This window comes from Cynoglossus semilaevis, chromosome 11 (assembly GCF_000523025.1).
Source record: "Cynoglossus semilaevis isolate Cse_v1.0 chromosome 11, Cse_v1.0, whole genome shotgun sequence".
Taxonomy (NCBI): Eukaryota; Metazoa; Chordata; class Actinopteri; order Pleuronectiformes; family Cynoglossidae; genus Cynoglossus; species Cynoglossus semilaevis.
This window is the reverse complement of record NC_024317.1, coordinates 15812079-15835764: the sequence shown is the minus strand read 5'-3', so window position 1 is coordinate 15835764 and position 23686 is coordinate 15812079. Positions and strand designations below refer to the sequence as shown.

The window sequence follows — 23686 nt, the reverse complement described above, 5'->3', positions numbered from 1 at the left end:
ATAATGTATACTAGTCCTTCTTTAGATTTGCCTCTGCAGACAGATGGCCCTGCAGAGAGCCCACTGAGAGTTTCTTGTCATTCGCTGTCCTACTGATGAATGTTAAGTCCAAAACAAACCAACTAATTAAAAGTGCAGCCCTTTTGATCCCTTTTGACGCTGTAAACCCCGCTTTTATCACTGGGATAAAAGAAAAAAGTCTTTACTTTTTGATATATGGACTTTTCCATGTGCCTTAAACCCCTGTTCCTCTCACACAGGGTCGTGATCCAAAAGTAGGTCAGAGGGATGAACTCCACTGAATACCATTTAAACCAGTTTTGTCTGGTACTATTGCAAGAAATCCCATCAGCTCGCTCTGGCTTCTTTTTCCTGCATGCACCAATTCTGTAATTTTTTATGCCTATTACACCTCCAACCATACTGTTTCCACCTGAACACTGCTACTTTATTAAACTCTATTAGTTAGAAATTTGGACCAAAAGCACATGTTAGGCATTTCTTTTTCCAAGTACAAAATATAGTGAATATTACATTCATGTCTGAAATATAAAAATAACCATTGCTAAAGCTTTTAAGCCATAGCAGGAAGTCATTGTGAAGGACTGGGCTGTTTTTGTAAAGTAAAATTGAAGGTATATTTCCTACGGCTTAGTCATTTGTGAACCACAGCTTTGAACTGTGTGCCTATGTGAGTAAAAAAGAGCTTTATATGATCTATTGAAGCGTAACATTTCTTCCTGCATGAAAAAAGTTGCATTTTATAATAATATTTTGTCCGTTATAAAGTCATTTTCCTTACCATAAATCTGCAGAAATATTTGTTGTGATTACAACGTTAACAACGTTAATACAAATGTCCAGACAGTAATGATCGATTCATGAGGTAGACAGTCAGTTTATCAAACATCTACGTTGACAACTCCAACATTCAAATGACATCTTCATCTACACTGCAGCGCGACATTGTTGTTTCCTGAAATGGCTTCTCACTGTTTGTGCTCTTGGTCAGCAAACATGACTTATGTGATTAATGTATGCCTTACTTAAACAAGTTGTTTTTAAATGACCTGGTTGTTTGCGTTGTTGATCGACAATCCTCTCTGAACGGACGTCCAGCAGCCTTAGGGCGGCGGGCATTTAAAGCCACGCCGTTATCTGCCTTCACTCCTATTATAAACACATATGGAATGGGTGAAAACAAGGCTGCAAGAGATTTCAGATGTAAATGACTCAGGGCAAAAAGGCTGCATCACAAGATAAATGAATAGAAGGAGCTGGGGGGGGGGGGGGGGGGGGGGGGGGGGGGTGAATGTTGAAATCTAAAACCACAGAGTTGGGATAGACTGTATGCATCTAAAGGAGGCGCTGAAAATATATGCATGTATAAAAGTGTATGCTGTCAGGGCACGGCTGCAGCTGACCCAGAGAAGATGCACTATGGCAGCACACACTGCTCCCATGAGCACGTTTGAAGGCTCCTATACCGAAGCTGTCACTACCTTTACATGTTATCACAGACACTGCCTGGCGATAAGAGAACTGTCTTATTAAAACACAGCAGGCGGTGTAATAATAACTCTTTTCATAGGATCAGACTGTGTTCTGTGCTTCTGTGCAAATGCGGTTGAAGGTAAGGTTTCATTAAAAGTAAGGACATTAGCTGTAGAGGAAATGTATGCAGTTGATAATAATATCTTTTTGTATGGAGTTCACATGATATCCCTGTGTGTGCATGAAACTTTTACTTAAAAATCTTGAACAGTGATTTTAATCCTGACGTGAAAAATGGGAATCATCTGTTTAGTCAACATTTAGATCAACATAATAAAATACTACACTACTATTACTGTAATTAAAATGACTTTTTATGATTTTTTAAAACAAACTGTGAGCATAGAAAAGCTGTGGTCAGTATTTATTTATTTTTTTCATCAATATCGTTTCACTGACCTTTGTTGAACTTAAACAATCAGGTGGGAGCTTAAGTGACAGATTGGAGAAGTGGACTGCAGTGGTTCTCTCTCTCTACAGCCTTTGGGAAATCTGACCTGTGATTGGATACTTGAGAGAGGGGGAGAGAAAGGGAGAGAAAGAGAGAGGGAGGGAGTGAATCTAAACAAATGCTAAGAGAATTGGAGATAATCTTAAGCAGAGGTCACTAATAGTTTGACCACAGTCTGGATGTGGAACCAGGCGATTTATAATCTGAACCTGGACCTGGAACTAAAGAAATACTGACAGTTGTTCAGTTTTCTTTCCCAAAGCCTCTGTTTTCACTGACTTGGCTTCTTTCCTGGACCTTCACCTCAGAAAACGTCCACACAAATTTCAATGAAGTATCTCTGATCTAAAGTCATGTTGTAGCCTTTTACAAGCCAGCATTCCACTCTAGCAATCCTCATGTTAACTTCCTGGTTTCAATCTCACTGCAGAGCTTTTAAACGTAAAGAGTGATCTTTGAATGATCAAAAATGTCGTCAGTTCAGTTCAGTTTATAGGTGGATGTCTCTGTGTGTTGAGACCTCAGACTGTCCACCTGTCAGTCGCCCACTGTCGGCCGGTGTTTGATTTCACTGTCCCCTGCTCTGCTCAAGGGACAGAGTTAAAATTTCATCCACCAACCTTTCTCAAAACTCTCTAAAATACCAAAAGTTGAAAGGTTGATTTTGAAAAGGAAAACATGCATTAATCATTTTGGTGTCTCTAGTCAAATTGTGTGTTTCATTTTGTCCACTGCGGGGCCGCGGAGAGCTTCAGTCATTCGTCTTCTAACGTTTAATTCTATTAAGTGTTGACGGGGATGCGAGGTGAAGCCAATACTGTAACAATGGGTGAGGGCCAAATACAACCACACACAAACACACACGCAAACGATCACTTCTAACTTTAGAGCTGTATTCCTAGCACCCCCTGCAGGGAAGAAGGAATGTGTTTCATTATGTATTGATAAAAATCTTCTCTCTGTTCTAAGTAGGATCGATAATAAAACGTTATCAATAAAAAGAGTGAAAAGAACATTTAACGTTTGTTCAACGAAGTCACAAAAACAAACAACGTAAGAATAATATCTTTATGGCAATTACGATCTTATCTCTGCTCTGATGCACGTCTGGTCTGAACACATGACTTACAAATTCACTCCTCTTCAAAAGCCAACCTCCATCACTGTTTAACTGTTAACTGTTTAACTGTTTCCAGTTAATCAACTTAGACACTGACAGCACTGACAGCACTGACAGCAGTGACAGCAGTGCGTCGTAAAAACATTGTGATAGATAAACAGGTAAATCAATCAATCAATCAATTAGCAGATGAAAGCAGCTGCTTTACTGCAGTGGTTAATTGGTGAGGAGGTGACGAGGAGATGAAGGTCATCCCACTGCCTTTTAGTAACCTCTTTAATCTCTGTTCCTTTTAAGACAAAGATTCATATACTTACTGTACTGAAGAAAAAAAAATGGCATTAAAAATAATTTCATAATCATATCCGTGACGTTAGGTTGTACAAACCAGTTGTTTCTAAAAAATGTTTTTTTAAAAATTGCAATACCTCCACTAATGCTACATCTCTGACATCTCTCAGAGACTGGGGTTTCCTTTCATGGACGTTTGTCCTCATGTCCTCACAGGTCTATGGGTTGTCTTTATATTCTGCTTACAGAAAGTACTGCATATACACAGTACTGTATATGAACTGTATCAATACTGCATGCTTGCATATATATATATATATATATATAGATATATATATATATATATATATGTATATGTATATATATATATAAGCCAGAGGACACTTATTACCAACCACAGCCATAGTGGCAGTAAAACAAATGGTAGCCAAACGTGTGAATGAGCCCTGTGTGAAGCAGCAGAGCACCGGGCGCCACTGAAGAACTATTACCTAATCATTTTCAGTCTGTCACTGCAGATAACCTCATTTCCACAGCGAAGACGAGCAGTAAAGACAAATTTCCAAACTGTCAAACAGTTGTGCTGCGCTGCAGCTTCTTCTAATCTCTAACCCCACCTTTTTTAATTAGTGCCTTCTGGTGAGGGACAATAAATAGGTTCATCCTAATGACTTATATAATTAGTTACATTTGTTGATTTAATTAGTTTTTAATCTGTCAACGATAACATTAAAGGGTCTTTTTTTGTGTAAAAAATAATTCATCAAAATCTTTCCCTTAGTCTGTTCCTTGATAAACCACAGCATTAGTATCTGACTGAGAACACGAGAAGAAACTAAAATCATTTAAAAGCTGAACACAGAAACCTCATAGTTGTTCATACGTAATATTGCTTAAATGTTTAAATCTAATGTCTAGTATCAATTTTGTGTAACTAATGACAAAATAATTGATTAAAATAATTCATCAAAAATAGCAGGAGCAGCGTTATTGTTGCAGAGCTGCTGAAATCAGACTGGCTTATTTTGAAACACATTTCCAGATTTTATCAGATTATAAAAAAATTACTTAGTTGTTGAAATTGAAACCAATGGGTTAGCCTGAGAAACTAAAAACCTCTAGAACTTAAACCCTACTATTTAGTGAACTTGTATATGAAGACTTTGTTCTTAGTTTTTCTATGAGTTGGAAATCTAACCAAAGACATTTAAGGACAAGTCAGATAATTGGGCGGCTCTGAGCTATCATACTGTTACGGGGTAAAAGAAGGAAGGCGACCTGTTTAATCACTGCTATTCTTAGGCCCATGTGCAAAGACTCAGCTCCGCCTTTGGCATTTCAGGACTGTAGCCACAGAAATGAGGTCAGGCAGAAGTCAAATGGTTTGACAGAAAACCATTACCCCTGTGTCGGACCAGAGAAGCAGTAGTTCAAATAACACTACATTATTTATTCTAAAGTATTTGTTTTTTCTTCTTCCCTTGATATAATATATCAGGCGTTTCCCCCCCAAACAGCATTAGCTTGTGGCTGAGAAAATTATTACGCACTGTCTTTGTATTTTCAGGTGAACAAAAGCAGTAGTGAATGGAAAACAACAACAACAACAACAACAAACAAAGCAATGTGAATGAAAGAGAGTTCAAAAGAAGGGAGTTCACTAAAACATCCCAAACTTTACAGAGAGATGTGAGCTTGTTAACAATGTTCCTGGTTTGAATCTGTGTTTGGGGCCCTTGTATTTATAGACAGGGAATAAAAATCTCTCACGCATGCCCACCTTTCACCCATCCTTCATACACGAGACAGCACTTGCCTTAAAAGCAAAGTTAGAACAAAGACAGAGGAGAGGAGAGGAGAGGATGATGATGATGATGAAGATGATGGTAAAGTGTTCTTCCATCAGTTAATAGCAAACCAGACCGACTGTCTGACCCAACTAAGCGTCTATGATTAAATTTAGTTTTAACCTGGTTGTGATTTGGAAGACCACTTCCCTCCAGTGCTAAAGGTGATTCATGGCAGCACTTCATCCTGGTCTTCGGCAGAATCAGAGTAATAATGTCGATGGAGGTGCAGTGGAGAAAATGTTAAACCCTCCAACAGACCTGACAGGCAGCTGGCCAGCTTCAGCGTTATTATTATTATTATTATTATTATTATTATTATTATTATTATTATTATTATTATTATTATTATTATTATTATTATTATTATTATTATTATTATTATTATTATTATTATTATTATTATTATTATTATTATTATTATTATTATTATCAGCAACAATAATAAGCTCTTCTTTTTCATTTTATATTTGTTTGTATTTTTTATTTATTTATTTTTTCCACTTTTTTCATTTCTTTATCTGCTCATTGTTCCTTTTTGTTTTTCTCATGTTGTTGTTGTTCGTATCATAAACGTTTTTTCTTCTTTTTGCTGTTATCTCTTTTTTTGTTATTTAGTAATAATTATTGTAGCTTTTGTTTTTGTTCTTCTCATTCTTTATGTTCTCATACATATTTTTATCATTCTTCTTCTTCTTATTATTTTCATTGTAGCTATATAATAATGTGTTTGGGGTGCCAGATTTTATCCCCACCATCTGATATGTATAAATATGTCTATTTTTCATATTCCATAAAATACATATGTATCTGTTTTGAGAAAATAGAAGAATAAAAAAAAAGCCAGAATAAATAACGAGTGACAGGATGAGCGTTAGACATTTTTCAAATTATCTTTGATAGCAAAAGGAATAACTGTCCATTTTTTGTTATTAAATATATTATATATATGTTCTTTTCTTCTCCTTAGTGTTTTAAAAATGTTTTGTATCTGAATAATCTCAAAGAGAGGCCAAAGAGAAGAGGCTTTGTTTTTAAAGTATCTGAAAATTTAGGCAGTGACTTCAAATTGAAAGGTCAAAGATGACAGATTGGATTTCATGGTAGAAAATTTGCCATCTTCTAAGGTCAGATGCTTCTGAAGCTGAGAAAAGCAAAGATGTAAAGATGACACCTTCCACACGTTAGTCATTCACATGAGTGGCAATGCAGCCCAAGTACATAAAACAAGGTGTGTGAACAAATAACAGGGAACGATGTGCAATTAGAGAAGCCAGTGGAGCAAAGACGCAACGTTTGCTGTCGAACACCTTAATATCAGCCTGTTTTCTTTGGGTGAAATTGTGTGGGAATTGAGCGTCAACACACCATAACAAATGAACAGTGTAGATTTGTCTCTGTGATATGTTTTGGTAACAACCAGTGAAGTTAACACATAGCAAGAAACGCAATAAGAATGGCTGGATAGGTGTCAGTTGAATGTAACTTCGAGAACACTGCACCTGTATTCTAACAAGTGCGTCTTTTGTAATTCATTATATTCACTAGTTTTGAGGGGCTTCACGGACAAAGAGTGCAGTGCCATGTTTTCAACTCTCATTCCCCACCTAACATCCTCTTCCTCTTTCAATGAGAGAGAGGAGACAACAGTGTTTTTAGTAAATGATTGCCATATTGTGAAAAAAGTGAAGAAACTCCACATATATTTACTGATCTTAATGAGCAGTGTTATTGAAAATTTACCTTTTGAATGATGTCTTTTCGATGTGTTTTCTGAAGTTGACCTTTTGTAGAGACAAAAAGGATCAACAAAAGCACCTATAGGAAGATGCCTTTCCACTTAAACATGATATTTACTTTGGAGTCACTTTAGAATTTGTGTATTTGCCTAAATGTATCTCTGTAACATTATCTAAAGAGGGAAAATATGTTATTACACTGAAACCTGCTCCAAAATGAGCAGGTAAATGTTAGTCTGTTGAATTAATGTTGAATGTGTCACGCAAATTTAATATTTTGTCCCACTTTTTCATACGACAGTTCACTTAATTGAAAATAAACTATTTTTTTGTGTGGCTAGCCGTCTATGGACAGTCTATCAGTGCGGTCCAAAGCAATGATAGGTCACTTCGTGGATAAGGCGGTAGCCGACAGGCTGAATGGTGTGTCAATCAAATCAATCAATCTAACTGCTGACTCGCAGTAGTCGCACAAACTTTAGCGTCTGAAACTGTGGAGCGCCCAGTTGTTTTGATACTGTGAAGGCGTCCATGTGCAGTATGCCGAAAAAAAAAAAGGTTTTAGGCAGAGACTGGTTGGTGGAGATTCTGAACCCGCAATCTGCAATTGGTGTAATAACGGCTTTTCTGTCGGGCAGTGAAGTGACTGATGATGGGAAACGACACGATGCACGTGAGTCTCACACACAACAGAAAGCATACAAAAGTGTGCAGTGTTTTTTCTGCAAACTAAGTGATACTGATCAAATTACTGCAGCAGAAGTTACCAGTATTTACCAGGCAGTGCAATATGAACATTTATATCGGTCAACCGACTGCAGACAATCTCAAATCTGAACAGAGATACAGGTCAAGGTTCACTCTGCACATAGCTGTATAGAGTTCTACAACGATGCAGAATATATATTACTGGCTATGGAATCTTGTTATAGCCTAGGTTTTAACATTTGTTTGCGGTTCTGCTACCAATGTGTTTCAGAAACGTGCTAATCATTGTGCTGAGAAAGGCTGTTGGTCTGCCACCTGCTGGATTGTGATGCAAAATCTGTTTAGTGACGTTGTGTTGTTTCCACTTTTTATGTGTTTATGTTTATGTTTTAGTCACAGATGACCATATAATCCACAGGAGTTGTTGGTTTTTACAGAGACCTGTTTACACTGACATGGTTTAATTTGACATCAAGTCATATTTTGTTGTGCCTTATCTGCTTATTTTATGTTAAATGTGGAAGAATTAAGAATTAATGTGTGTGCTTTTCAGGTTTAGGTTATGTCTTGGGCACTATAGAAAAAACAAACAAAAACTTAGTTTGTTTTGTGGGGGTACAAGGCGAGATATGTGCATTTTACATGGTAAAATAAAATGTTGGCTTTAAATGATTGAAATATTTATTGAATATGAAATATTACAGATTACATTTAAGTCAGTTTCTTATATTTAAAGCAATTTTCTGTCCACGTTATGATGACATGTTTGCATGTCTTGTTTGTACACTGGCAGTGGATGTGACACTTAGAGGTAACTTATTCACATCAGAGTCTGGTGTAAAGTTGGACATAGTCTTACTTGTGGCCAATGAAATAAAAACAACGATCACATTGTTCAAATGTATGACAGTTATAAGGTTGTGGTTTTACAGTCGTCTGTATCTGGGTAGCATGGTCTGCATGAGTGACTGCACTGATGCCACAGAGCCCGTGTGTCACCACTTCTTTTGGTTCATCTTGGTGAACACACGATAACAGTGCCATAGTGTCTGCTGTAGCACCACAGCTGATGTTTACTCATCTGCCCCCATTTTCTTTTCCCAAATAAAAAGCCCAACTGATAAATGTTATGTCAGCTGGGCAAGTGGGTCGCCATAAATGACTAATGTGATGAAATATCGTCAAGGCTGCACAGGAGATGCATGGCCTCCCAGCTGCAGCGAATCATAAACTAAGAGACACTTTGAGTGTGAGTGTTTTATTTTTCGTGATTGAAATGATCAATAAACCAACCATCAAATATCTGCAAAGAAAAAACGCAGAGATGTGAAATAATGATGCCTGATTTAATGTTGTTGTGACAACACGGGACTTTAACTGAATTGAATCACCGCACTCAAACAGAGTGGAATTAATTGTTTCGCCAAGTCACATATTTACGTGTTTTTTTTTTTATTTTGCTCAAACGCGTTAGATATGTGTGTGATAAAGCAGATTATGGCGGAATAATGAGATCAACAGTTGGGTTGGTTGGTTTTAAATATTTTGTATTCTGTTTTATCTTGAAGAGTATTAAACTAGTCATAGGACAAAAGTCTTCCTCGTCCGACCAGTAGCTTATTCATTAATCGTAGCAGCCAATGGTTGAGGGCGGGGTACGCTCTGGCAGTTCAGTACAATATCGTATAAATTCACACCAATGTTAATTTAGTGTGATAAATTTAGTGTGACTAAAGGGAAAAAACAGAGCACCTAGCAAATAATCACAAGGTTCCCAGGGTTAGTTTTCTGTAAGTACAATAACCAATGAGGCCAGTTCTTTAACCTTGACGGCAGGGTTCCTTAACAGTTTTAAAACCAAGGATCTGCAAAGTGATGGAGAAATGGATTGGGAGTCTCTACTTTATATATTGAATGAAAACAGTTTTATTTCAAACAGGACCCAGTGTCGTGTATTTTGCTATTTTGCATTCTGTACAAAGTAATTCAAGTAATACTACAGTATATGTACTATTCTTATTTCACACTATATCATAAATTATATTTAAATTTTAGTTACCGTAACTAGTCAACTACCTGCTGAAGATCCTGTGCTGTATGGAGAAAAGAGTGAGGGGCTCAAATCTAGAAGTAAATCAAACCATTTGAATTGGCTCAGGTGTCTGGTCTGGATATCTCCCATCTTTCTCCCACATTTCTCCCTGGGGAGATGTTTTAGGCATTCAGGAGATCAGAGGGTAAACTTCGGACACGCTATCGCCATCTGCTGGCTATTCAAAACATAGGTCTAGAACTAGGCAACAGACCAAAAGTATCTGAAATGTGTGTAATCTTTACAACCCATCACACTTTGGTTGCTGCTGTGCTTTGGTTGCTGCTGTGAGAGGTTTTTTTTTTTAGACCTACTGACGTATACTTCTGTGTAACTGATGTTTATCAAACCTGGAAAATATTCAGAAAATAAGTATTTCCGCTTTTGAAACGAGGAGACTTCACTGAGCACAAATGTAAAAATAATTTCCACTGACTCATTTCTGTTCAATATTAATAACACATATTCCTCCCTTTTTTGTAGTTTTGCATCAATTTTTCAATTCTCTTGCATGTCTGAAGGACTGGTTTCAAATTCTGTCCCGACCTTGTCAGAGTAAATGAAGCTTTCAGTGACAGCTGAGGTGGAACAAGACAGATTCATCTGACAAAAGTTTTTTCCATCTCATGTCTAAAAAACCCCAGCTAAATTGGGACGGTTCCCCATTCATTGGCAGGAGTCCAGACGGCTAGATTTATTTTAAGCCCATTACAGGCAGTCTATAAATCTATTGAAATGAACCACGACGAGAGTTTCTGTGTTGTTGTGTACATTTTTAGAAGCTCTAAGCATCAGGTCTTCTAATGCACAGGTACTGTTTAAGTCCACCCTCATCTGATGGAGATAAAAGTGTAACTTTAATTTGTTTTTTGCTAATTCTTTTATTATTTGTCCTTCGTCTAACTCCTGTTGGTTGTTTCTGTGATGCTCCACAAACCTGTCAGACTTTCACAAGCAAATTAAAAAATAAACAGACAAGCAGCAGGATGGAAGCCTGCCTCACTCTGTACTAGCCTCCATCTGCAGTGACATATAGGGGCTGTATATATGCATCAGCAGTGGATGTACCGAGGAGACAGTACATGAAGGAAAGAAAAAAAAAAAGCCTTTGCACAGTCGCAGGTTAGTCCTGAGAGTTTCAGTGAGCTCAGCAAAAGCCCACCATACAAACCTGTCAACTGGAGAACATTCTCAGCCCTTCAACTGGTTTTCTTTTGTCTGTGTTGGATGTAATTTACAGGTTTTAGGTCATTCAAACTGTTATGTCACTATAATCCAGCACTACAATTAAAAAAACAAAGGTGAGAATTTTAAGTATGACGGTGTATTTGCATTTCATTCCGTCATATTTCTGAAGTCAACTCCTTAGCTGCATATTTCTTTGATTAATGTGATACAGTATATGAGTGTCATTATCCTCTACCACAAGTGCTAATTGTATCACTGTATTATTAGTGCTTCCTCTTTGATCCTTTTATATGTTTAATTGTTTCCCTTGAGATTTTATTTTTACTGGCAGAGATTTTATCACAGGTGTCTGAGAGGATATTTTGATGCCAAACAATCAGGGTTGTTTTAGGAGAATTGTCGGTTCAAATCCCAGCCCTTAGGGCTTTGGTGTGTTGAGCAGGCACCAAAACCCACTGCTTTCCTGGCTAGAATACAACATGCAGCCCACTCCTCTTGTGTGTTAATCCCTGGAGGGTCTCAGTAATGGGTTACATGCAGTAGGACATTTCCCTGATGGGATTTGTAGACAACTGAGAAATTAAAGCAGCAACTAAATAATAACCTAACATGGCGTTTTACCCTGTTTGTTTGTTTTGTGTGTGTGTTTAGGTGGTGTGTGCGTCTCCCAGTCAGTCAAGATTCCCCGTGAGCCCAAGCAGGGAGAGTTTGACAAAGTCATCCGCCGACTCAAAGAAACCTCAAATGCCAGAGTCGTCATCATTTTTGCCAACGAGGACGACATCAGGTAAATGATACTGTGATCACCACACAGAGGCACTTTGAAGATTAGAAAACACCACAGCCACAACAAACAGAACCATGTCTGAACACGGCCGCCTCACACAGGCTCTGCCAACACACTGTGTAATGAGCTGTTGATACTGACCTAATCCACGGCAACATCTGCTTCCTCACCTTTACAGGCGGTTGCTCCACGCTGCTAAAAAGGCAAACCAGACGGGTCATTTCATCTGGGTGGGCTCAGACAGCTGGGGCTCCAAGATCTCTCCGGTTGTGCATCAGGAGGAGATGGCAGAGGGAGCAGTCACCATCCTGCCCAAGCGCCAGTCCATCAAAGGTACTGAGATGCCAACAGGGCACATGTCAGCTTTTGAATGTGGGACACAGGCTCCTGTATAGAGATAAAAATAGAACTCAGTTGACTGTTTTGACAGGTTGCATGTGTCAATGTAATTTTTTAACCTGTAGCAAACAACAACAACGTGTGTCCATTTCCCCCAAAGACATTTCAGCTGTAATAACAATAATAACAGTAATGTATATATACAGGAGCAGGCTGACGTTTAGAGATGTAACAGCAACTATAACCTTTTAAATAATTAACAAAACAGACTCATGCCCTCATGCTTAGCTTACAAATAATTATGGGATTAGGAATGTGGACTTATTTCAATTAATCAAAATTAAATGGGATTATCAAACATGATTAATCGTAAATAATACAAACATTATCCTGTGATTAATCAGATTAAAATGTTTGGCAGTTCTAATATAAATGTGATCTTATTGCTGAATACAGGCTTGATCAATATTAATATATACTGTATATATAAGCGATACATTGTAAATCATCAACAAATTTGTTTATAAAAAAGTAATTCGGCTAGAATGAGTCCAAATTCAGTTGCTTGGAGATATGGTTAGAAAAACAAAATTTAGATTGGGATTGAACAGATCTGATCGTTATGTCACGAACCAATCAAAAGTGGAAACTGTATATTTTAAATTGAACAAATATAGATGATGTAAATATAACCATTTTACCACATGTATTTATTAAGCCACTTCTTTTTGTTGCAGCCTTGAACAATATCCATATATACTGTCTATTTATACGCAATAAACTTAAATTAATTAACAAGTTTGATTGTTAAAAATAGTTTGGCTATAAACCTGCTTTTTCATATTGTTGGATAGACGTAGCAGTGATTAAAACATTAAAAATATCTTCATTGTACTTCAGCTTCATAAATAAATAAAGGTTTAAGCACATTTTCAAACTGCAGATTCTTGTTTTTCCTGTATTACAAAGTAATGATGCGTATCAGCTTTTCTGGAAATGTGGTTCATGCATAGACACTAACACTGACTGTAACAATGAATCCTGTCCAGGCTTTGATCGCTACTTCATTAGCCGAACGCTGGAGAACAACAGAAGGAATATCTGGTTTGCTGAATTCTGGGAGAACAACTTCAGCTGCAAGCTCAGCCGCCATGCTGTGAAGAAAGGCTCTGGACTCAGAAAGTGCACGAGTAAGACTTTTTTCTTCCAATTGGGGAGGGGAAAAGCTATTTAATGTTCTATTTGTTCAGACTCTGGCAATGTGGAAACACTCATGTGATATCTGAAGAGGTAGTGGCTTATTGGGCTCACGGTGAATGTGTTTTGACAGCACCGCCAGCCTATTAAAGGTATAACAGCCCAAACATTCAATATTCAAAGTCACAGTCCGTCTCACAGCTCATTTCAGCAGCGCAGTGTGTTTCTGCTGAGCTCAGTGTGTTTCTGCGTGCACCAACAACAATTGAATGACATGGCAGCGACGCTGAAGTTAATTCACCCCAACTTTGTTTTAACGTAGAAGTTTCTTTTTTTGTGGCTTTTGCTTTATGTACGTTTTATAAGCATTTATGAATTACCATGCAATGATTGGACACAACTATAGTTACATAAATATATTTAATATATTTTAATATTTATATTAAATATACTAACACCCCCAGTTTAAAGACTGGAAACTAAATGGAAAGTGTTGAGTAAAAGATGGGAATGAGTCTAAATCCAGTCTCCTGGAGTTACAGTTAGAAAATCAATATCAAGATTAGGGTTTAACAGGTACGGGTGCTATGGTGACTTAAAGGAAATGACAGCACATTTTAACAAACCATTTTACCGCATTCAGCCATTAAACCACTATCACAATGTGATCTAATTGGTGAATACAGGTTTAAACAATATTACTACAGTAGAGTACAGATCGCCCACTCAACACTACCACAGTCACAACATCAGTACGTATTCATCCCCACAAATCATCAGGCACTCTCACATTAGTGTCAGTGCCACTAACAACATATTGATTATAATGTATATGGCTGTAAGTGGGTGTGTTGAGATAATTCATTTATATCTAAGTGTGTTTGTGATTCTCATCCTCACAGCATACATACGTGCAGTATTGATGCTCAGTTACCTAAGAGCGGCCAGGCAAAACTCGATACTGAATCAGGTTTTATTGTAAGAAAATGCTAATGTGAAAAGAAAAAACGTAATTAGCATTTAATCCCAAATGTGACATTTTACAGATGCAAGGTAGTAACACTCATGTGGATATGATGATTCAGATAGAGGAGTTTGGTTGGAGGTTATCTGACAGCAGGACGCTGCAGAGAACATCAGCCTGCACCTCAGGGGAGCAGCAGTGACATTTCCGGAGTGAGCTCTCTGAGCAACATCATGGGTCGAATCCCTACTCTGAGCTTGCTATTAACCCAGGAGTTGACACAAAGTTCAGGATGAAAATTTCTACCAGTGGCTGGAAAAAAGTTGGACTGATAGAACAGCACAGAGGAACAAATCTTGGTTTTGCAGGAGTTGGCACTTGGTGCAAGATTAATAGAGGATACAGTCTGTTATGGCAGACAGGACCTCAGGTGCAGAGTCCAACACACAGGGGCCGCACGAAACCCCATAACCAGAGGGAAGGAAAGAGAGAACGCTGAAAAAGGAAACAGCATTCCCAAGGGTAGGAAACATGAAGAAGCAGGAAAATGCAAGGCTCGGAAAATAGGAAGGGTTAGAGGAGAGGAGATGGTAAGGTGTTGCATGGGAGAGGCAGCAGTAGTGTCAGCTGTTGTCAAACTAGACAGACTATGACTCACAATTTGGACGGTGGCTCTGACAGACCTCAGGTCTCTGTAAGAGCGGACACAGTCCTAAGAAGAGGTGAGATACTGCAGAACTCTGGACCATTGGTCCCTGGGAGAGGAACGGAGATTAAGAAAACAAACAGCAACAACCACTGAGGTGGGAGTGAGGGATATACAAAGCCAAATAATGGAATTCGTGAAAAGGAAATAAGAACCTTTTTGTAATGTCAGCACACAGTAAACAAATGTTTATAACATGCTTTGGCTTATTTTGAATTCCTTTAAAAATCATGCTAAACAATTATGTGATGCAATATTGCATTTTTCACCGACATAGATATTAATAATTTATATAAAGAATCTGGTAAAAATACAAATAAAACAAGTTTAAAATTTGAAATGTTGAACAAAATGATGAATTAAAGCAGAACAAATAAGCAGCATGACAATAAAACGTGGGCGTGATGGGCAGCAACAGAAATGTCCAGGTTATACTGAAAATGATTAGCAACCTTTAGGTACATTGCTGCCATCTAATGGGCTGGAGTGTGTGCATCACTGTGCCCGAAATTGACGTTTAAATATTTTAATTTAAATATGTATTTAATATTTTGTAATTATTCAATCAAAATAAATGCATTTAAGTCTCAGACCTACTTTAAAGAAAAATATTTATTGTGTTAGAGTACAACTAAATATGTAAAAATAATAACTCATGACCAGAAGTATACTTATTATTGGTAAATCCACACTGATGAACAAAAGTAAAACAAATGACTTAAGCAGATTGTATTGTCAATTTTATGCATAACATATATAGATATATGGAGGAAAAAAAATCTAAAAAGTCCTAACTCAACACTCAACTTTTGTTTTTCAGCATGTGGACCACAAATAATGAGTTACTGGAATATATTTATTAAAGAGTCCCACAGAAGTGTAAGAAACAAATGTACTTATGTTTCAGTATTTATGAGAGGAGACCTTTAACTGCACTTTTTAAAATAAAGGAGGCATTTTGAGAATATTAAAAATACACAAAAAGCAAAAGGAATATAATATTTTTTTCATAACAGATGAAAACTGCTCTCAGGAGCTATGGAAATAAGAAAGACAATCTAATACTGTAAACATCATCTGTCCAGAGATTTTTCAGATGTGAATATATATGACATCAAATATTAGTTTTGTGACATCAGGCATCCATCAATATTAAGAATTTTACTATCACAGGATCTGAGAACCTGCCGTCTCCTGTTTCTCACCTCATTTCCCAGTTTAGACCTGTTAGAGCGGAGCTTCAGTATCAGCGCCGTCTTGATGTATTCGTCTGAGGTGAGAACGTGACACTTGTGATGCTTCCGCACTACACTGTGCCGCATCTCTGAGAGCCAACCGACATTTTCAGCTTTAGACTTTAGCTTTTTAACTGAATGTCATCAGAGGAAACAGAAGTTCACGAAGGACTGAGAGGAGAAGAAGAAAAGTGTGTTTGATCCTTGAATGAAAGAGATGTAAAAGTGATATTGATTAATGAAGGAGAGAGCAGTAAAGTAGAGGAGAAAATCTCAGGAGCTTTTGTTCCCCCTGTGTGTTAATGATAACAGGGAGCAGCAGATAAATGAGCGTGTCGTACTGGTTTATATCTGGAACTACTTTTGCAGCAATTGATCAGTGTAATTTAGACTTTTTGGAAAATTAGACAATGGACAAATAATTTTGGAAGAAAAAATATACTGGTCATCTCAAACTGTATCCACAGATTTAATTATTTTCTTTAGTGCTTAGTTAAAATTTTTATCATGACTACAAACATAAAATTCTAGTTAAAGTATGTTGTTACTCCAAAGCAGGGGTCACCAATGTGGTGCCTGGAGGCATCTGCCCATGGGATATGTTCTATAAATACAACTAGACAATAAGAGAGTTGAACATTGTACTGTTACTGTGCTTTTACAGGGCACTATCCTCAAGGTATGCCTATACTGGTATAGCTATACTTGTGGGGACACATTGTCCTAACAGGGACATATGCACGCCCCACTGAGGGCCCTGATTCTAGATTAAATTTGGTGTTTGGATTAGTGCTACAGTAAGATTAGCTTTAGGGTTGGGATTGAGGAGTGAATTTGCTAGGTTACAGATTCTAGGGAAAGCATCATGTCTACTTGATGATGTGCTGGAAACCAAAAAAACCCCCAAAAGCCCAGAGTCTATGTTTCTGTGTATGTTTGTTCAAAGAAGTATCACGTAGAGTGCTGCTATAGGTGACTACATCTCCCCAGGAATGGGTTGATGCAGAGGACAAAAACTTTAGAAGTGTGTATGTGTCTGTATATGTACAATGACAACACATGGAATTTTGGTCGGAATTTGTCACAAACCTAAAAAAACCCAATGAGTTAGAAGCCAAAAATACTTTCACAAAATATCTCACAACAGACTAACACACTTCAGCCTGATTTAATGTGAACCAGTGATCACAGTCAGCAGCCTGCCCATAGGCACAATTACAGTTAGAAAAAAAATATTATGGAGAAATTCAGATTTCTTCACATGGGAAGCTAACCCTCTCTGGTTCCCATGATTTCCCGTAACAAAGGCATGAGACCATACTGTGTCAATCGAAGGTCGGTTAAAGAACCGTAGCCTTCATTTACTGAGCCATAACCTCCAACAATAATTTTTACATTTCCAAAACTCTTGACATAATTCGGGACATTAATCCGCTTCTGGTCTGTAGCGAGTAGTGAAAATTGGGATGTGAAAGATGGCTGACAGCAGGAGACCTCTGCTGATTCAAGTGATCGCTCTCTTCAGACTGAAGAGGCTGCTGGAAATTACTTGAACCCTAAGGAGACATATGATGCATGACAAATGACAGTTCTGTCACGACGTGGGCGGCGATTCATCACCAGTATTCACTCAGTATTGACAGGGGCACCGAAAAAAATTAATATTGAGTCATGCAGGGAAAAACATTAGTCTACGTGCAATGATGAGAGTTACTGGAATGCAAACCAGTCATTCCCACTGGAGTCGGCTTCAAATGTGAAAACATTTCCTGGCATATTTTATACAATACAGGCCAAGACTTTTTTTGGATCATTTAAAGAAAATTACATGAATAAGGGACTACAGCAAAACAAACTTTATTGTTTGCATTAAATATTTGGCATTTGTTTAGAGACAGTGCTCCTTTTTAAAATGCGTTCCAGTTTAATCATTTTTCTACCTTTCGGAGGTTTAGATATATTCTCAAACTTCTTTCATCCCTAAATCGTACAATTGAGCATTGATATAAAAAAAGCAATGTTTATGTGTTTATACAAAAAAATCTAAAATCTCCTTGTTGTATATTCTGAGCAAACTGCACTGTCCTCCTGGGGAGCAGTAAAGGAAAATAAAAATTAAGGTTCAAAATAAGAAAGAAATGGTTTACACTGAAATTTCTCAACCATGAAATGCAATTGAAAAAAACCCCAGAGGGATCAGAACCCGAGTAAGGGAATCCATATCTAGATCACTCTGTGGTACTGTAGAGACTGTGTTGTGCTGCCCTGCAGCGGGGGTCAACCATGGCTCATAACACATATGGTCCAGGAAACAGCTCCCTGTTCATGGGTCCATGACAAAGTCTGAAGTCTGAAAGAAGTCAAGTGGGGTGACATGTTTGTGGGGTGGTTGGTGCGTTTCCTGTTGATCTGGCATGGTGAACTGATGATCTTTCTGGGTAGAGTTTGCATGTTAAATGCATATTAAATGGACACTCTATTTTGACCACAGGTGTGAATATAATTGTGAATGGTTGTTTGTTGATATACATGGCCCTTCAAAGGACTTTAGAACTGTCCACTTTCTGCCTCACGACTTTTTGGATTAAAGTTCATTCATTCAAATACAGTATTAATCAATGATCTGGACTAAGTCGACTTTTTTGGAATGTTTTAACTGTTATCCAATAGCCTCTCTGCAGTTTTGGTACTATTAGTTTTAGATATTTATATACCTGTGGGCTGAAGTGGGGGGCTGCGAAAAGAAGAAAATGTGTATATACACACACACACACACACACACACACAAACACCCTGTGATGCTAAGGTACAAAAGTTATTTGTCCTGAACCACAGAACATATTAATCGCCATAATCGTCAAATTGTCTACTTTCCGATGGTACTCGCATGGAATTTGGTTAGGACCAACTGTTCTAGTGTCAACCTGGACAAACCAGCACTAACACAGCAGGGAGCTGCCCTTAACCACCTACAGTCTGGCCACAAGTTCTCCCCCCCCCCCCTGAGAAAAGTCAGAATTCGGAATAACACAGCCGACGTCCCTGATGCACACGGTGTCTCTTGGGTGATCCTAACAACACTCATTCACACATTAACTGAAACTGGGTCAAGTGGTGGACAACTCTTATTGTTTAGCATAATGACTGCCTAGTCAGGTGTTTGCCCCAGGAAGTCTCAGGACATGGAGTTTGGGATGAGAGATGAAACTTTGCCAAGAAACTCAGAAAACCAGTGCAGTTTCAACATTTTAAACATTCAAGTGACAAGACGACATGGACGACAGGGACCTGGGACTCTTCACTGACAAGCCCCTTTACCTAACATACTGTACAACCATCCACTGTGAAACCCATGTATGAATTAATTTAACTATAAACATATTCACATACATGGTGGTCAGTGTTCTTACCTCACAGAAAATAAATATCTTTTGATTATTTAGAAAATAAATAAATCTGGTTACAAAGTAATAAACTGAATGTGGTCCTGGCTACTGAGAACAAAGAAAAACATTTGAGGAAAAACACAAAAACAAAATTGTGTTTACTTCAGCGTCAAATGTCAAACAAAGTAGTTTTCTTTTTTACCTTCTTTTAACTAAACATTTTAAAACATTATTCAAACATGTAAAAACAGCTCACCAGTTCTTTAAAAGCTCCATAATGCTTTTCTGCAAATCTTCAAAGATGTATCACAGCTTTGGAGGGTAGCTGAGGTTAAGAGCGTATGCAAGAGTGAACAACATCACCATCACCAGCAAGTGGTATATTTCCCAACTCATGCAGAACTTGCACTCCCTCTAAAACGATACCTACATCTTCCAGTCCATCATTTGGCTCCGCACCTTCTTTGCAAATAACAAAGATTACAAATGTCGTCTTCATCATTGCAGCTTCACTGCTTTCACCATCTGTGTTCTTCACAGAAAATTTTAAATTAAAAAGAGAGAATGGTTGGGGGGCGGGGGGGTAGGGGGAGTATGTCATTCCAGTGCCATTTTAAGGTGTACAAACAGCAATATACAAGCATTACTTTGTAAAACCCATGTAACATTGGTTTTGTTCAGAACATATCTTTATTTCACAAGGTTGTCAGGCGCTCTCTTCTTCATTCAGGTACACACACAGAGCTTTGATGATGCACTCATCAATGACATTGGTTTGAGAATGTAGGCCTGTATAATAATGTCCAAGCACGGCATTAAACTGTAGTAATATGTCAAATAAAAGCATGTTAATTACCAATAACAAATCTTTAATATTTTTTTCTTTAAAAATTACCTTGAATTTCCTTTTTGCATTGTTCTTTTTATGTTTGAGGGTTAAAGTATCACACATTATATAAACTTGACATCTCCCAGCTCTTTTTATATGCATCAGCCCTTCACAGCCTTAACACTCACGATACAATAACAGGCTAAATGCAAATGCGTATTATCCGTATTATCTGTGCAGTTGTGCATTTTCAGTCAAATAATCTTAGAAGGAAGATAAATGCAAATGAACAAAACTAACAAACAAACATCATTTGCTCATGGTCTTTTCCCTAACGTCACAAAACCCAACTCAATTTGAAATGCAGGCATATAACTATTAACAGCTTGGTAATTAGCTCAGTGCTGATAATTATTTCATTAGTTCATAACTTCATAACCTGAATATGAAACAGATACAGCACAAAGACAAATCAAAGGCTACGATTGACACGTGGTGTCTTTGTCTCCCAAACCTGGAGGATTACAGGTCTTAACCTGAGTCAGGATTATTAATCTTCTCTTGGTCATTACAGATATATATATATTTTTTTTTACAAAATGTATTAATTCTATAAATAATCTCCCAGTTTTTGTATTATTTGTGCTTTTAATTACATCCCAGCAGTGTGCAGCTCTTGCGGTGTGGTATTAAGTTGTTTTTCGAAGGTTTTAATAGAAATCTGGAGGTAGAAATTATTGGTGCAGTGTAAACACGCTGGTCAAAAAAAAAGTTTACATAATGGTTAATAAACAAGGATGATCCTGCAAAATAAATAAAATAATCAGGTTCCAGCTGATGAGACTCCTTCACCTCCAGATACTGGCATTGATTCTCTGCTCTGCAGCAATGCAGATACTCCACCTTGTTAGTGCAAAGGCCAGAGCTTTTTTGGTACAAAAAGACAAACACTTGCCAAGGAGCAATGATGTCCTGGACCTATGCCACATGTTCTCTCAGAAGCCTATGTCATCTGAGTCCGTCCAAAGTACTTTCCTTAGTGATAGTGTCTCAGAGGAGGATGACCAAAACAAAGTTTTTGTTGTCTGTGTTTTTTTTTTCAAGTTATTATTTGTCTGGAAAAAGAAGTCTGGGATGAGCTGATAGTCATTAGGAGTGTAATTTTATTTGCAATAAAAGTGAATGAAATGTCTGTATCCTTTACTCTTGATTGACCATTTAAGACAATCTCTTGTTATTCTTTTTCTGCATTTCTCTATACTTGGAAGAAAAATCTCATAAAGCTGACATAAATGTACACCATGACAGGTGTGTGATAATGTGTCAGATTTGTCTGATAATCCTGCATGTATCCGTTTCTCCTACAGATCAGGAGCGGATAGGAAAAGACTCCAATTATGAGCAGGAGGGAAAAGTGCAGTTTGTGATTGATGCTGTTTATTCCATGGCACATGCCCTGCACAACATGCACCAGGAGCTCTGCCCAGGCAAAGTGGGCCTCTGTGCTAAAATGGATCCCATCAACGGCACTCATCTGCTGAAGCACATCCGCCGTTTAAACTTTGCAGGTCAGTCATGTTTATTTATGCTGTAAATCCCATTTGTTTTGACTGGAGAGCTCTTGTGAAGTGTTTTTTTTTTTTGCAAACACTTGGTCATCAAACACTTCTCATTTTCTCATTAACACAGATGTGTGATCAAGTGTTCAGAAGCAGGCGTTCAAATGTTGCCTTCTCACAACACAGCAAGGCTGCAACAAAATTAACAGCCAACACATCATGTCCTGACCCTCCAGTATTCCTCCATTGAATCCACATCATTGATGCCTGATTACAGGAGTTACAAGAGAGTGTGTTGACTGATAATCAGCACAGCTGGGACTTTTAAGCAGACAAGTTGATTAATTAATTAGAGAAAAATGTATGTATTTGATCCCATCTTTTCTAGCTTGCTACAATCTAGCACACAAACACTAGAGCTAATGTTAGCTATAACAGTCCTACAACAGAGGCCAGAGCTAATGTTAGCTACAACAGCTAATGTTCTGATCTAAAATAATGGATTTGGATTTACCTTTAAATAGAATTACTCTTACATATGAACTATCATAATAATGAAACAATATCTGAATGTGTTTTATTAAAGAGCCAAGAGCAACATTAAAAATCTTAATGGACCTGGCTCTTTGAGTCTACAGTTCTGTTTACATCCATGTAGATTGAATTATAATCACACACTACAATATTTTAAACAGGCAGCAGAACCAGAATCCCTTCAACCACATACTGTAGTGTGAATTGCATGAGTAACAAATAAATGCAGACATTATTTATCCATGAAGCAAGATTATGTTCATTCAGTGTATTCATTTACATCTGTGTGTGTTTGTGTATGGGTGTGTACGTTTGTACCATAACACAAATTGAAGGGATATTGCAGAAATATAAAGCAATATGTCCTCAGTATGATGGTACCGTAATTATCAGCAGGTCATTATGTTGTAATGAAAACAGACTTTACTATAAATACAGCTGCTCCCCACAGTGTCATAAACAGAAAATGTAATTATCTACAATTTAAATGCCATAGCAGATGTTGTGTATTGATAGAGTTAGAAGATGATATGTCGCTGTAAAGCTCTGAGCTTTGACTACACATCTACTGTAAGTGTCGCCTATGTTGTTGCTAACTTGTAGAATACTGTAATATAAATTCTAAATCCTGTTAATACTGCAGTTATGAGTTTGAGTTCTAAACAGCCGGCGCATTTCATAGAACAGCATCTCACCAACTTCCACAGTCTCTCTGGATAGATAACATTTAGTATTTAATATTTTATAGTTCAGTGTTATTGTGCTCTCTATTATGTGATAATTTTCTGCTGAGCATCAGCTGAGATTGCTCTCAGACAGATAAGATCTGTTCAGATAGTGGTGTTTTTTAAATTAATTTAAATTCAGCCAACATTAAAACATGGATGTGTCTGGATTTGCCTGTCAACGCTGTGTAAATAAGGATTTAATTTGTCGTTGTCACTTTGTAATCTTCATGTTTTGTCCTTCTGTTTCATGTGTTTGAAATAGTATTTCCAGTAATAGTTTTTCATAGATCGTATTATGGTATTTTTGGTAACGGCAGTTCTTATTTTTGGAGTACTTTACGAAGACTTTTAGCACCGGAAGAGCTGCGTTAAAGATTTTCAGTAAGTTAGAGATACAGAAAAGATGAACCTGGAGTTGACATATATATTGAC

At 37.5% G+C, this 23686-nt stretch overlaps 1 protein-coding gene across 2 annotated transcripts in view; it reads left to right on the top strand.

Moving 5' to 3' along the window:
- The window catches only part of grm4 (glutamate receptor, metabotropic 4), a 55301-nt gene that overhangs the window by 9767 nt on the left and 21848 nt on the right, over positions 1-23686 (top strand). Inside the window, exons 1-5 of one of the 2 annotated variants that reach the window (XM_008320837.3) lie at positions 7403-7675; positions 11642-11777; positions 11956-12110; positions 13166-13306; positions 21801-22001. In XM_008320837.3, the coding sequence (XP_008319059.1) occupies positions 7534-7675; positions 11642-11777; positions 11956-12110; positions 13166-13306; positions 21801-22001 (775 nt within the window). In that variant the 5' untranslated portion in view covers positions 7403-7533. Of the gene's footprint in view, positions 1-7402; positions 7676-11641; positions 11778-11955; positions 12111-13165; positions 13307-21800; positions 22002-23686 lie in introns of those variants that run through there. The other variant, XM_008320838.3, reaches the window with a different exon arrangement.